The sequence below is a fragment of the Periplaneta americana genome, chromosome 4 (genome assembly GCF_040183065.1).
Source record: "Periplaneta americana isolate PAMFEO1 chromosome 4, P.americana_PAMFEO1_priV1, whole genome shotgun sequence".
In the NCBI taxonomy this organism is placed as follows: domain Eukaryota; kingdom Metazoa; phylum Arthropoda; class Insecta; order Blattodea; family Blattidae; genus Periplaneta; species Periplaneta americana.
Genome location: NC_091120.1, coordinates 31,695,702 through 31,712,516, shown reverse-complemented (window position 1 = coordinate 31,712,516; position 16,815 = coordinate 31,695,702). Strand labels below are relative to the sequence as shown.

Genomic DNA, 16,815 nt, shown 5'->3' with positions numbered 1-16,815 from the left:
TTTCTTTTCAATAATATTTAATCTATACTGATTTTTACACGTAAAATGTGATTTTTTTTATAAGAATACAAAACAAATTTTCGAGCCATAATGCAACATGAGCTTGTCTTATGGAATGAAACTCATTTGTCCCAAAACAGATAATTCAAAACTTATTAATCTCGATGTCAAAGTAATATTAAGTTTTCACTTTTGCAATCAGAGGTTGCAGTTATTAATGGTTTGTAATACATTACAATAACAATTAACAGAACTCATAAAATAAAGACTCTTAGTTATAGATTTCAAAGAAAATCTTGAAGTATCTGTTATGCCATGGATGTGTACTCTTGTTTATTGTTGTTACTTTTATTACAGACTTACTTTTAGGATAATATTGAAAATTATCCACTATAATCACATTTTCTCGTATATTGCATTAATGATATCAAGTAATGAAAGTTGCAGCATTCGGAAAAAATGGTCGGAGTAGTTCAATTACAATATACTTATAAAACATTAAACAACTGCACTTCAATCCTGGTTGAAACACCAGCTATAATAATAGTATCACAAATGTAATTGTTAAAAATTACATTACTAAAATAAATAAACTTATTTCTGCAGTTATCTGCTAGGCAAAAAAAAAACAGATGAACATATTTCCATAGTTGTGTATGAACTTAAAGTTGCTCTTCCCCTATGGTGTTAGTATTTTTTACTGTATTGTATTTGTAGAAACACTGAGACATGTAATGATTGCATCACTCTTGATACAAAACATATATATAAATCCTTTTACTTGTACAAATTCATTTTCTCTATTTTTGAATCTTGCATACACCACTTTTAACACTTGAATATAATTAATTGATGAACTAGTGGACTTACTCGTGTTAAATATGTATTATTCGTCCGACTTACAGCTGTTTCAGTGCATCACACACCATCATCAGAGCCTACTAGATCGCGGCATCATCTCGAACTTCTCTGCCTGTTAGGAGGGTGTGTTTTATTGTTGGAATGTGATGGATTGTGGAGTCGAATAGTGTGCGTGTACTGAAATTGATCTGTGTGTTGAGGATTTGATCAGGGTGTGTTTTAGTGTGTTTGTATATTTCGTATTGTTCTAGTGTGTTGAGTTTTTGGTTCTTGGGTTGTGTGTGTAGGATTTCCATGTCCGTATTTATGTTATTGTATGCATGGTTGGCATTGGTTATGTGATCGGCATTAAAGCAATAACCAGAGGACACAACACATCTACATACGCCGATCACATAACCAATGCCAACCATACATACAATAACATAGATACGGACATGGAAATCCTACACACACAACCCAAGAACCAAAAACTCAACACACTAGAACAATACGAAATATACAAACACACTAATACACACCCTGATCAAATCCGCAACACACAGATCAATTTCAGTACACACACACACTATTCGACTCCACAATCCAACACATTCCAACAATAAAACACACCCTCCTAACAGGCAGAGAAGTTCGAGATGATGCCGCGATCTAGTAGGCTCTGATGATGGTGCGTGATGCACTGAAACAGCTGTAAGCCGGACGAATAATACATATTTAACACGAGTAAGTCCACTAGTTCATCAATTAATCATTTTCTCTGATATATTTATGATTTCTCTACTTCTATTACTGATTTATTAAGTGCTGATACTTTTCAGATACAGACTAGGCAAAAAGTCTGTATACCTCTGGATATAAATTTATTGTACGTATATATTCGTACATACAACTATTCAGCAGTGGAAGCAACAATCTAACAGTCGAACATTTGATCAATTGAACAGCGGCAAATATCAAACAAGCGAGCACTGAATGAACATATGGGGGATTTAACAGTGTTTAATGACTGCGGTGTGGATTCACTAACGACTGCATAGTGGGCAAACAATTGCACAAATTATGACCAAGTTTTAGCTGCGTTTTCCGAAGATGACACCATTGAAGAGAATATTATTGGCCTGGAAACGGAAGACTTTTTAGACAGAATTCATAAAGGATGCACTTCAGACTGGGAGGCTGTTGATATGTATGGAAACGTACACTGCTGTTGAATCAATAACATGGATCTCCACTTAAGTCGACTCACAAGCATGCTGCCTAACTGGGTATTTCCCATTTAATCATGAGAGACCATATACTGTATAAAGGATTTGAAAGTTAAACCCTAATGCTTTTTGGTAGTGAATGAGCTATCAGATGTAAGGTAAAAGGAAAGTTCTTTTTATTGATGAATGTTCTATTTATCGAAGTTCTAAAGATCAGTACGTTTATTTTTGGACAAAGAAAAATCCACATTTCTTTCTAAGAATAGAACAAAATCCACCTCCTTATGATTTGGGCGAAAGTAACATAAGATCATCTGCTTGGATCATATTTTTGCAATGGCCTGGTGAATGAGATAACTTATCTTCATATGATTAACAAATGATTGCTTCCTGACCTCCAGAGGAAAGGCATATCTGATACTGTGCGGCTTGGACAAGATTGTCCACCAACTTATTTCACAATGAGTGTGCAATTGTGTCTTGATGAACTTTTACCAAACAGGTGGGTTGATTGAGGATTCGAGAACTAACTTTCACCTTTGCCATGGCCACCAAGAAGCCCAGATCTCACCACAGTTCTCTTTGGGGAATTCATGAAGCAAGATGTCAGCAGAAGGTGCTATGTTTTAAAGGTTACAGGTAATTTCGTCCAATTTAAAATGTCCACAGACAGGAAAGGTCCAGTCAAAAATGGTCAAGTAAAAATCGTCCAAAGAATTTAGTCCAAGCAGTAAATGTTCAAAAAAGGAAAAAGGGCAAAAATGTAATATGTCCAATATACGAAAAGGTCCAATATGTGATAATATATGTAAATATTTTTATTGAATGTCGCAAACAACAACAAGGCCAAACAGAAACCATGGTCTTACAATTACTTGCAGGTCACACTAATATAAAACAGCCACTAACTAAAAGATATATAGAGAACCTTCGGAATATGTAGATAAGAACTTTGTGTTAAATATTATTAACGTACCTTGTTAACATGTTTCGACCTATTTTCGGTCATCTTCGGAACTGATCGTTGTTGGTCTTGGTGCCTCTTGTTTCCTGTGTGGGTGTGTTCGAAGTGTAGAGTCAAAGAGTGTATGTGTTTTGAAATTGAGTTGTGTGTTGAGGATATCGTTGGGGTGTGTTTTCGTGTGTCTGTATATTTCATATTGTTCTAGTGTGTTGAGTTTCTGACTTTTTGGTTGGATTTGTGATGTGTTCTGCATATGTGGAGATGTTTTGTAATTTTATTATGGCTGTGATGTGTTCTTTGTAATGTGTTTGAAATGATCTGCCTGTCTGTCCTATGTAGAAGTTGTTGCAGGTGTTACATTTGAGTGTGTATATGCCTGTGTGGTTGTATTTGTTTGTTTGTGTGTTGAGATGTTTTTGTAGAGTGTTGTTTGTTCTATATGCGATGTTGTAATTTAATTTCTTGAATGAGGTTGCAATTTTATGTGTGTTTTTGTTTTCGTATGTTAGTGTGATTTATTTTTTGTGTTCTTGTGTTTGTGTTGTATTCTTCTGTTTTTTGTGGTTTTGTTTTGTCTTACGTATTATGTTTTCTTGTGCTACAGAGACATCAACACAGACATGGAAATATTGCACATCCAATCAAAACGCCAGAAACTCAACACCCTAGAACAATATGAAATATACAGACACACGAAAACACACCCCAACGATATCCTCAACACACAACTCAATTTCAAAACACATACACTCTTTGACTCTACACTTCGAACACACCCACACAGGAAACAAGAGGCGCCAAGACCAACAACGACCAGTTCCGAAGATGACCGAAAATAGTTCGAAACATGTTAACAAGGTACGTTAATAATATTTAACACAAGAAAGTTCTTATCTACATATTCCGAAGTGATACAGTGTTAAAAGTTGTGTAATCAAGATGTATAGAGAACCAACAAAGAATAGTCATTCTAGTAAAAACTACCAGCAATATAAAGCTGAAAATGACTTGCCTTGCTATTTAAGAGCAATTTGGTATCATCTCAAATGATACGAAAATAAGCCTGAAAATGTCGACGAAGACTAAATTATGTTACCTTGCATGTACGAAGTCCATAACAATTTATTGTTAAAATATTTCTGTTATAACTATTATACTACCAAATAGAGTTATATTACAAAGATCGTTGTGTGATTGTGTTCTTATATCTAAATTGGACTTTTTCGTACCTTGGACATTTTGGCTATTGGTCTTAATTACTGTATGGCCATTTTTACGTTGAACATTATGTAACAGACCTCTTCAGTATACTGAACCTTTTCGTATCCTGGACATTTTCATATGTCCAATACTTTCTGTATACTGTTTTAAATGCTGAATAGACCTGGAGATGCGTCTGTCTGTGTAGAGACCATGGAGGATTATATACAGATGTTTTGGATCCATAACAGAAAAGTTAAATCATTTTAAATCTGTACTGATGACGGTACATATATGGACTTCTCACTCACTCTGTAAATCTGAAGACTTCAATGACACTTACTGCCTTCTTCAAGTTTATCTGTATATGTATATAATTCAAGTGTGCTGTCAATGTTATTGGCTTCAGTTAGTAATGTGGTCTTACTAAATTAAACTAAGCAATACAATGTGTAATCAAAGCAAAGAAATGATCACTACCAACTGAGCAGTGAAGCAAACAGCTGCCTTACATTCAATACCAACTATATGTATACCACAAGTGTGTCTAAAAACTCTAAGGTTTTTTTTACCCCGTTTACTCTTTCAGGGATGTGCAAACTTTGTATTTTTTAATAAATGACAGTGCAGTTTTGCTGTCATTAATATAGCACCTGCTGTGCCTACATTAGAAACACCACATGAATAGAGTTTGGTCCAATAATATGTTAACATGAAACTCCCTGAATGACATTTTAATGTAATAGCGTAGAGTGTACTAAAAATGCAAAATTAATGAAATCATGACAAGTCAATTTTCCCCAAAAATGTTACGCAAATTGTAAGGAAAACATAATCACCATAACATTTCTTTTGATTTCGAAAACTACAAGACATTAGAGCTACACTGCGAACTGCAAGTCTCATTTTTTGAACTTGAGCTGTTTTGTCTTTCTCTCCTCATAGGCCATCATCATCAAATCCAAGTCCTTCAAAGACTCGGAAATGACATTTCTTCTTTAATACTATACAGAGCCATTAAGTAACAGTAAGGAAGTTGAAAATGTTCGCTATTAGTATCTGTACAAGTTTGCATTAATGCGAGGGGGATCCAGGAAATAACGACCGTTTTGTTGTAATAATTAAAAAAATATATATTTATTTAAAAAAAACAAAATCTGTTACATAACTGAAGCTTCCTTTACTTCTCTACATAATCACCACCTTCATTTAAACATTTGTCGTATCTGTTCACTAGCTTTAGAATTCCGGTGTTATACTCCTCTGCCGCCAGTTCATTAAGCCAGGTGTTCACTGTCTTCTTCAACTCTTCATCATTTCCAAAACGCGTACCACCCAGAAAGTCTTTCAGCTTAGTGAAAAGGTGAAAATCGCTAGGAGCAAGGTCTGGACTATAGGGCGGATGATCAAAGATTTCCCAACCGAATTGATCCAGCAATTCTCGAGTTGAAGCAGCAGTGTGCGTGCGGGCACAGATTTTGTGGTAGCCAAGATGTTGCGACACAATTTCACCAAGCAAAGAACGAGAAATGTCAGGAAAGGCAATATGCAATTCGTCGAGTGATGTGCACCTGTCTTGCAAGATTCTGTCGTTCACTTTAGTCTTCAGGTCTTCTGTGATGAGTGATGGGCGTCCGGGTCGAGTTTCATCATGGACATTTGTTCGCCCATTTTTGAACATTTCGCACCATTTTCTCACATTTCTTTCATTCATTACAGTATCACCATACACTTCTTTCAATTGCCGGTAAATTTCTGCAGGTTTCAAATGTCGGGCATTCAAAAATTGGATCACACTCCTCACTTCACAGTCGGCGGGATTATCAATCACGTCGTTCATTTTGAAGTAACACAAAATGCACAATGGCGACTTGTTGCAACCAGTACTCACAACATTATGAGAACACATGTTAAGGAAGCCAGTTGACCTTCAAACAAGGAAGGGGAGTCAGCTGCGCGGCGGGTATGCGCAAACGGTCCTTATTTCCTGGATCCCCCTGGTATATTAAGTTGTATGGAAATTTCCATTAAGAATCTTACATTTTTATGCATTGGGGAGAAAAAAAAAATCCCATCAAAGTGCGCTAGTTAAAAATGTAGATCTTGACTTGCATGTTCTTTATGCGATGAATTCCACTGGATGTAAATAAACTTGTCAGGGCTATGTTAATGACCAAAATTAAAATTACATTAAAATCAACTACAAGCTGCTGCCACAGAGGATTTATTATAATTGCAAGTTTATTAACTTGTTCCAAAGAAATGAACAATGTCATGAAGTTATCACATTTTCCTATACATATTTGAAGATTTCAGGAGTAAATAATGATAACCCACATATACAGGGACATCACTTTATTTTTACCAACATTTTTAGCATTAACCTGGCTATACTCAGGAACATTGTTATCCCCTTCCATTACAGGAGTTTGGTGTTACTAGTGCAATATGTAAACAAATTATTTTTCTAGCTATAGGAGGAGAGAAAAATAGTGTATCCATTTATGTTACAGGGAAATGCGATATTACGATTTTCAGTTTGTTTTATTAATTTTACGGTATTTTATTAAAATACAGTAGAGTAGTAATAGTTTTTTTTTTTTTTTTTTTTCACAAAAACTCAATTCTTCAGGCGGTTGTATTCATTATATAATGGCTACTTTATTCAGCATATTACCGTACTTTCAGTAACTCTAATCTTCACTTCTGCTCAGTCCACACAGATAAAGTTATTCAGTCATGCTACACACAGTACCTGTGCGAAATAAGCAGGGCCAGGTGTTTATGGAGATCGCGAAAATCACGACATTGAAATATACAATAGATTTTTACTAATTTTTACGAATTAAATGATTCTGATTAATAATATGCGGATAAAATAATCAAGACAGATCGCGAAATAGAGTTCTAATAACGAAATATGAACACTTGTAATCTTCATCTTACGATGTTTGGTGACGTATATACATCCGTAACAGGAAGTCGCAGGTTCGATTCCCGCTCGAGGTTGTGTAATTTTTCTTTCATACCATGGCATGATTGTGACTATAATAGTATTTAAATTCATAAACATGAACACATTCGCGAATTATTATTATTGCGTCGTTTTATAGAGAATTTCATAGTCTGAGTTCTTTTTTCGGACTTTTTTTTTCATTTGAATTTATTATACATTCAAGTAGGCTACATTACATGGCATTCCAGGTGTTCTGATTACATTAGTGAACTCAAAAGACGAAGAATTCAACATTTCACTAATAATTTGAAAGTATTAATTTGAGAGCTGCAAGTTTTTTTCGTTTTTAATGAATGTGTGTTGAATACAGTCTCAATCCAACACATATTGTCTATTGGGCATACCACACCTTTACCAGAATCCAACGAACCTTTCATGTTAATTATTAATTGGAAAGTAATATTCATACTGAGTTAATACTCCAATGTCAAAATAATTGTATTTTTTTAAATTTCCATGAATACCCGCCAAGGCTACAAATCAATCTCCAACATTGTCCGTCGACACCAATATTAAAAAACACAGATGATAAAATTAATCTCCATAAATACCTACCCCTGGAAATAAGCTTCAATAATATAGGCTCTTTCTTCTATAGAAGACGCAACCATATTTCTGAAACACACTATACTCTGTAGTGTTTACTTCACTGCTAGCACGAATGCAACAGCGGCCGTAAGTTTGTGTGGCTGATGGGAGCAAGAACATTAGTGAAAAGGGTGGGAGTCAAGTACATTCAGAAACGCAGGTACAATAAAAATGTAAGTAAAAATAAAGTGATGTCCCGATACAAATTGCAAACATTTTAATTTTTACTGCAAACACAAGAGGATTGCCATATTTTTTTAAGCAGCATAATCCAGTCATTCGTTAACATATATACATAATTATTTAATCAAATCAAAGATAATGTGGCTTACAGACTGTTAACAACCAGAAAACTGTCAATCTCAATTTTGAGAGTTGTCACTATTTACCCCTCAGGTCTTCATTTATTGATGAACAGAGACCTGTTTATTATTTTTTAAGCAAAAGTACATGAATCATTCGAGTTTCAGGATAAATTTCAATGACATGAGATTTATTCATTCCCACTAAATTACCAGTATGTCCTGCCTTCTTCATTTAACAATATAAATTTAATCTGGAATATGTAATTAATATAATATGAAAGTACCTTATCAGTAGTTAAATTGAATTCATATTTCGAACATAATACAAGAATGAAACAGACTATGAAAATATCATTCATCTAATGCAAGATAAATGGAACGCCATCACAAAAACAAATTGTCCTATTAAGCGCTGAGAAATTAAAGTCATACTGTTAAATATGTTTGATTTCTTAGTTGGTGCATAGCTATCATTTCTTTTTGTAGCTGTATTGTAATTTTTCGTTCATAAATACTTCTTCACTTGGAAGTCCTGTGTGACAGTAGCTGTAATCATTAACATATTTCCTCGTCCAATCGTTTGCACAACCCTATTTTCAAACAGTAAATTAAGAGGTGATGGCACTTCTCTAGGAAAAACAGTGAGTCGATACCAATATTTTTAATTCCTGTATCTATTCGATTGAGTTTACATAACAAATAGACATGAATGATCTTGTAATTTTCAGTCCAATTATTGTGACAAGTTATTCGTCTTCATGATATACTGAACTATGTATTCCAGAATATAAAATACGTTTAAGGCCATTAATTGGAGAAAGAGAAAAAAAAATAGTAATGTCTTTAAAACTTAATTATTGCAAACATTTCATAACTGTACTGTTGCAATAATAATAAAAATAGGCAGATAGCACTCAATATTCATTGTTATCAAACAATGGGAACTACCAATATCAGTCTCAAATATACAAAGAATGAATTTAATACATCACAATTTGTATTATCTGCAAGCAGAAAAGATACACATCATGGTATGAACTAAACAGCAGTCACCTATACCACCAGATTCAAGTTTACACTTAGTTCACAACCCGAACCAAAAGGTAAGGGTAGTACTCTTTTGGTAATTGTACTTTCGTAACGTATTTAATATGTATTCTTGGAATCCATACGTGTGATGTGATAACTAGTCTCTATAAGGTAAAAAATATTATGTACATTCCGCAATAATTATAGTACATGTATTGAAATTAATTACTGTTCAACCCTTTGTGATTTTACAAATAAAATTGAGATGCAGTTTGCATAAAATGTAATATGGTAATAAGAGAACTAGTTACGTCATATACTTGTAAATTAAAGGGATATGTCCAATGTCAAATGACAGTGTTCTTAAATATTCTTATTCACCATATAACATTTTACTACATAATGCTGAGTATTCCACTCTTGACTGCTCAATCTTGACAACTAACTAACATAGGAAGACAACACTTCAGAGTAAGACATTTACTTGAAGACACATGAACTAAACAATTAAATAGCGATGTAACATAGAATAGAGATTTTATGTTAAAGACTGATAAATAAAAAGTATAAAGAGTACACAGTACAGAAATAAATTGGAACAAAGGGGTTTATTATAGCGATTATTGCCTTTGATAATTCAAACTTGTTTCCCTCCCCCCCCTCAAAAAAGGGATACATATAATCAGTCTGTCCCAATTGTTGGCACCAAAAGTAATGGGATTGGAGACCATACGTAGGAAATACTTGCAACAATTGTTCAAATATAAACCTCCATTTTTAACACAACCGTTGGTGTTCAGCAGAAATGCACAAGCTATGTCATGTATATTGGCCAAACGTAAAGAGTATTATTTCCATCTCGCACAGTTTCTAATGGGTCCCGTGTTGTATAGTGTAGAACTTCTTCGGACACAGCCTGTGCAGCTGCTGACAACTGGTGAGCGTGGGCCTGCCTTGTTGCAACAGCCGGCACTGCAATATTGAGGTTGATGGGTTGCTGGTCTACTCCCGGGTCTCCTAGACTCTCGTCTGGCAGTATACTCTCTGGACCGCCCCCTTCCGGTTGGATAGTGATTTCCGCAACAGGGTTGAGGCCGCCAGAGATGGCCTGGTGCTCCACAGTGATTGTGTGGCTCGGAGGAAGGCTGCCATGAGCCTCCAGCTGATCGGGATCCAATTCGGGATCATGCTCCTCCAGTTTTGGCTGACCATGTAGTAAGCTGTGATGGATATCACTCCCATTACCAGATGTTGTTGAGACGGAAGTGCCATTACTACCACGGTGTCTATCACGGTTATGTGTATTGAGATGCCGCTTCATGTCAGAACGGACACGGAAAGGCTTTCCACACACTTCACAAGGATGAGGTTTTTCACCTGAAAATGAAATGGATATTATAGGCCTATACCTATAATGTAAGATTAGGAAAAACATATTTTCATATCAGTAAATTTCCACTTAATGCCCTTCCTTTATGAAAAAGAAAAGACCTACCGGTATTATATCAAATTTTTCATGTAGGCCCTACATTATAAATAAAAACATATTAGTTCTTAGGATCCTTAAATAGAATTTGTATATATTTACTCGTGTTTAGGTTATCTCAATTTACGTAAACAAATGTGTAGACTTGTAATAGATCATGTTTGGAGAAAGATCAGTTTTATTCCCGGTTGAGTGTTAAAGAAGGCTGTATGGCCTTAACTCTGCCAAGTTAAATTATTATTATTATTATTATTATTATTATTTAATTTGCAATATATATGGAAAAGGACACCATAGGCTTAAACTTTTCTGAAAATCTAATACTGTACTAATATTCAGTTTTTAGACAGAGTGGGATAGGAGAGACATGCACACTGGACTATGGTCAACAAAAATGCTGTTTTACAAATACCTAACAGTAAGTAAAAGTAGCACATATTTAAGTACCGGTACGCATCTTTTTTATGACAGTGTAAAGTGTGTAATAATATGGTTTCCTGTTAATGTTTATACATTAATGCTTTTCGAACAGTATACGACGAAACTTTTGGTGACTTCTTTTGGTGCAAGGTCTAGGCTTAGGGCTTTTAATGATAAAAAAAAAATATAATGCAGAAAGAATATCAGTGATAGAAGTACTTGAGGGAAATCTTGTATACGGACACTGCCTACCATAAATGTTGTGGAATTTACTCCAAACTTATGGTCGAAGTGGTTATCTGACTAACCTACAACTAAACAGCTTAGCAAAATGATTTACGTAATATGAATAATCCACTTGAAGGATTTTGAACTAAGTAATAGAATTCTCCAGTCATATGGTCAGCACTGTGCAAGATTGCTGTTCTAAGAAAACATATACGGCACATACAATCAGTCCTTATATAGAGACATTATTATGATATGAGGCGAGAAAACAGTGGGTTACTGGCGCCCCACTTCCTGTGCGGTCTGTTAGAGGTGTGGCATAGTAGGTCCTCAGTCGCCATACAGCATTCGCTGTAGTCACAAGTCCTGTTACAAAAATCATGATTCTTCAAGTGTACAAAGTTAGTGTATAAGGTTACACGCTTGCCAGAAACCACACTAACAATGGGCCATGAGTCACCCACCATTTTCTCGCCTCATGTCATAATAATGTCTCTATACAGAGAGGCAAGTCTTCACTTTTCTACTGAGAATTAGATTTGTAGTTAGAAATTCTGCTCTTTGAGCCAGAGTGAAGGTCTCTGTATCAATATGGACTAATTTTTTACTAAGGAAACCAACTGTTATTTAACTTGGGGTACACAGTGGCTAAGGTATATTACTTTAACTCTACGTGAAAGCCAGTCATTAGTTCGAATCCCGACTAAGACATGGATGTTTGTCCAGTGTCAATATGTTCTCTTTTGTTACCATAGGTCGTAACAGGAATAATATGCCTGACAAAGAAGATTAATTAAGGTAAAAGAAAGAAATATGGCACACTATAAGTAATACTCTGTTATCATGCTTAACATATTTCTCATACCTGTGTGTATCCTACGATGGTTTTGCAGGTAAGATGAGGCACGAAAGCTCTTGCCGCAGAACTCACATTTATAGTTCTTCTCACCAGTATGAATTCGACGATGAACAATAAGCGAGTATTTGCGAGCAAAGTCTTTTCCACAATACTCGCACTGATAATTCTTCTCCTCTGAATGTATCGAGATACAATGATATTTTAGATCACCCCACTGACGGAAATGTCTGCCACAGAACTCACATTTATAGGGTTTATCTCCAGAGTGAAGTCGCATATGTACCTGTAATATGAGAATGTGTGTGATTATTGCGAAGACGGAAATTTAGCACAAACATTTAGTTGGATGGTGCATCAATTATCAGGTTTTGATAGAGGGTAAAATGATGAATTCCAGTTCCTTCAAAGCTACTGTTTGCTTCAGTCGGTAATTGACCACCACACAGCACTGGCACTGATCTAACAAATATTCCATCGAGCACGTGCTTTTGTGTGTTTCTAGCTCTCCTTTATACTACTTTCCTATGCTCCTGCTGTCTTTCTCAAAAAAAAAAAAAAAAAAAAAAAAACCTGCTACACATTTCTGTTAGAGGTTGAATGAACGTCAGACCATAAAGCAGCTGGAAGAATTATATCAATAGAGAAAATCCATGACCTCTGCGTCTTATATTGATATTGGAGCAAACTGTAAAAGTTTGTAGGCCTAGTTAATGTGTAGGTTTACAATAAATTACTTTTCATAAACTTCAACATGTACTTCACTTTATCACAATAGTGTGGTAAACCCTCTCATTACAACATTTTTATGAATGTATAAACTTTGACATTAGGCCTATGTAACAAAGGCAGATAAATTTATTTACATGCCATTCTGACTCCATTAAGAGAAGCACAGCTTCTTGAAAAATATTAGAGTCAAACTGTGCTTCACAAAACCATGTGACAGATAATGTTTTCATGAGTTTGGTACAAAACTTAAGACATCTTGCTAACTTACTAAATTTTCCAAATGCAAAATGGTTTAGGTCTATTTAAAACAATATAATGAATGACATTTCAGTATAGCCTCATTCTTTTTTTTTTTTACCACTTAGTCGGACAGTAGGCCTATATAAAAGTAGGCGAGAAGGGAGTGATATTGGATAAGTGATGAAGTAGGCTATAAAGATGAATGGGGAAATAAGAAAATCATCAAAAATAGGTAAAAGCTTAGGATGGAGAATATAATAAAAATAGTTGCTTAGAGGAATAATGACAATAGAGAAATTAGTATTTAGTAGCTACTGAATAGGAATGAGAGAAAGTTGTAGGCAAATTGTAATAAAGGAAAAAGTATAGAATAATATTAGAATAAGTAGAGAGTAACTTATATTGTAGGGTTTAAAGGTTAAGGGGTATAACTTATCAGTATAAAATATAAGATGGTAGCAGGGGTTAAAGTTGGGAAACTATAAGGGAAGAGGATATAAATGTAATAAGAGAAATACAAATGAAATGTGAAAATGTATGTAAATGTAAATAAATGTAGTGATGGCACCATATACAGAAATGTGAGTACCATCACTACATGTACATAGATATATGAAACAGCTGTTGACAATAAATATTCATATTCATAAGTAACAATTAAAGTGCCTTCAGTATCTGGCAATTAACTCACCTTGAGAGCACTTGCTGCGAAGAAGCTTTTTCCACAAACTTCACACTGGTGTGGACGTTCACCCGAATGACTTCGTAGATGATAAACAAGGGAATTACGATGATTAAACATTCTACCACATTGAGGACATGTAAGATGAAGCCCACCCCTGCGAGATCTTTTCCCAGCTAATCGTCTCTTCGGAGATAACAACATTTCATCCCTACCACCAGGATCTGGCGTAAATTCCAAGTGGTCTGTTCGAACATGCTGCTCTAACTGAATTTTTGTTTCATACACATCTCCACACAATTCACAGATGTTGTCCGGTTCCTCTAGATGTGGGTGAAGATGATGGTGATGTTGCTGTTGTTGCTGATGGTGCTGCTCTTCCATCTCCTGTAGATCGGCCTCTGCCGCATGCAGGTCCTCCTCGCGATACCACTCCTTATCGTTGTTGTTCTTCAATCCCCTGACAACAGCCGGAGATGGGAGGCATTCTATGTCTGCTTCGTCACTGGTATCCACACCCCCTACATCGACAACACCCCGGATTCCTTCCATAAGGTCTTCGGGTTCACTGAACTCTTCGATCTCTTCTTGTTTTGGGTGAGCTAGATTTATGTGAGTCTCAAAGGCCTTCTGTCGTCGGAAAGTTTTACCACACTGAGGACAAATAAGAGGAGGTGGAAGAGCACCCACAGTCGATACTATCGCAGGTTGTTTGTTCTCTCTTTCCTCCTTCACTTCAGATTCTTCTTTCATCGGTGCACTCTTCTCTTTGTGATTACTGGGTTTTGCTACTGGGATTGTTTCTACGATAGTGGTGGTTATCGTGGGTTCGTAATGAGATTTAAGGTGCTCAAAGAACTTGAGCTGATTCGCAAATCCCTTACCACAAAGTTCACAGCTGAACATCTTCTTGGCAGTGTTGTGAGAGAGACGGTGTGCAGTATATGCCGCTTGTGTGCCGAACTGTTCACCACACTTCATACACTTATAACATTTTGCATGAATACTTCGAGAAGGTGACGCTGCCTTCTTAAGATTCTTTAGCTTACGTGGAATGCGTTTTTTATGAGGGAGACTTTTCCTAGACGGCCGCAAGTCACTTTCAATGTCATAATCAGAATCGTTATCATCTTGCAGAGGCTCGTCACTCTCGTCGCCCAAATCGTCTTCCAAACCCTCAATTTTCACATCGTACTCCTCCTTTAGTCCTTCGTCATCGTCTGCAACATTCACCGAGGTTTCTTCAATTAACACAGTTTGCTGATGGCCCTGCTGCAACCTCGTTCCCAACTCCGTCTCCTGTTGGATAACTTGTTGCCGCTGCGTCACATCTTGAAGATGAGGCCGAACATAACGACTCCTAATTGCCATGGAATGACTCGAAAGCACTTTCTTAAGGGGAGGCAAGGGTGGTAATCTCACTTCTTGATGTTGGGCTTGTGGCTGATACATCTTCATGATTCTCTCTCCCTGATGATGCTCCAAAAGCTGCTGTTGTGTGCTATTTGCTACAGCTGCAGCTTCTTCCTCCACAGCCTGAATGTAGCTAGACACCATAGCAGCCATTGCCGGCTTGTCCACAGGCACGCCCGAGACTGGTGACATGGGCGCCATAGTTGTGATATGGTGGTGCTCTCCTATAGACACGGGTACCTGTACTTTGGTTCCTAGATGCCCTGTAGTAGTAATGAGGCCTGGCAATCCCCCTGGGCTAACTATCACATTGGATTCCGATGTAGTAATGGTATGATGGTGTTGTTGCTTTTGCTGTTGAACTAGCTGAACTGCTACCAACGCTGCTGCAAGTCGTCTATCTTCCTCCGTTAAATCGTGAGTCAAGAGATCATCTTCGGCATCATAGTGGTCAGGCATGTACTGAGGAAGTGTAGTGCGATCTAGGGGACTGTGTTGGGAGAAATCTGCGGGTGCAGAAGTAGGAGGAGGAACCATCATATCAACAACCATACCACCATGTACCACATGGTGCTGCATTAGTTCACCACTCATCAACGTCGGAGGAGCTGGGGAACCACAATCAACTAGTCCCTTACTCAGAGTGTCTGATACTCGATGAATGTTGATATACTGAGCACTTATTAGCTCGGGTGGTGGCTCTCCTTCTTCATCTCCTTTCACTGTACCAGCAGTACTTGTGCTTAATTTTACTACATCTGTCCGCATTTGTGTTACCATCTCCACACTTTCTAGGAGTTCTTGTGATCGACCAGTGTCATCCATTTCAGTAAGCAAGTTTTGTTCAACAATTCTTCATTCAGTGAGGTTCATTTATCCTGAAACATTACATATACAATTGTACTTTGTGAACAAATAGTGTGAAATATATTAATTCTTGGGCCCCATTTTCTATTACATTTTAGCTAGGTACTGCAAATGTCTTTGTAAGATATTTGAGGAAACAGGTATATCTCGTAATCAAGAAAAAAGTTACAAGAAGTAATAGCTGATTATCCACGACAGATTTAATTATTATATAATCATTTCATACAGAAACGAAAAAACAAACTTCCAAACGCCGCTTGTTCAGATCATCCATAATCTTTTGACCATATCCCAGCCAAATTGTCAAATCTAGAGATCATATAAAGAGGGTAACATTATACAGGGGCATAATTTACAGGTTACATCATATAATATAAAACTAATATAAGGTATTGTGTTTTTATTTTAGTTTTGCTCACGAGAGGGCTACAACTATTTTCCTTAAATTACAAAAGTCAAAAGGAAGCCATTTGTAGAAACAAATGACAAACGGGTGAAGTTGCAAGGTCACACTTCGGATGAATGGCATTACAACTTTTAAACACACTAAACTCTTACATAAGTGCGCATATTTTACTGCTTACCTTAAATATATCATCTCTATTCAACGGGTGTAATTTCTTATAGTTTTTCGAAGGCCAACATTCCTAAATAATAACAAATAACTGAAATCCATAGGAGCTTCGTAGCAAAATATGACAACAATGCCTCCATTAACCG

The 16,815-nt window shown here is 36.3% G+C and overlaps 1 protein-coding gene across 1 annotated transcript; it reads right to left on the bottom strand.

Annotated features, from left to right (window-relative positions):
• Positions 1 to 16,814, bottom strand: LOC138697660 (uncharacterized). Its single transcript, XM_069823098.1, has 4 exons — positions 16,680 to 16,814; positions 13,825 to 16,106; positions 12,171 to 12,447; positions 1 to 10,548 (listed from the first exon to the last, which is right to left on the bottom strand). Exons 2-4 carry the CDS (start codon positions 16,051 to 16,053, stop codon positions 9,986 to 9,988), a joined length of 3,069 nt encoding a protein of 1,022 aa, XP_069679199.1. The 5' UTR covers positions 16,054 to 16,106; positions 16,680 to 16,814; the 3' UTR covers positions 1 to 9,985.
• Position 16,815: the final 1 nt, after the last annotated feature.

What these genes read in the sequence shown, in the direction of transcription:
- LOC138697660 (XM_069823098.1), bottom strand. Translation starts at nt 16,053, where the DNA reads ATGGATGACACTGGTCGATCACAAGAACTCCTAGAAAGTGTGGAGATG. An exon ending in TCGCAGCAAGTGCTCTCAAG is followed by an intron (nt 12,448 to 13,824) that starts GTGAGTTAATTG and finishes CTCATATTACAG; the next exon opens with GTACATATGCGACTTCACTC. An exon ending in CCATCGTAGGATACACACAG is followed by an intron (nt 10,549 to 12,170) that starts GTATGAGAAATA and finishes TTTCATTTTCAG; the next exon opens with GTGAAAAACCTCATCCTTGT.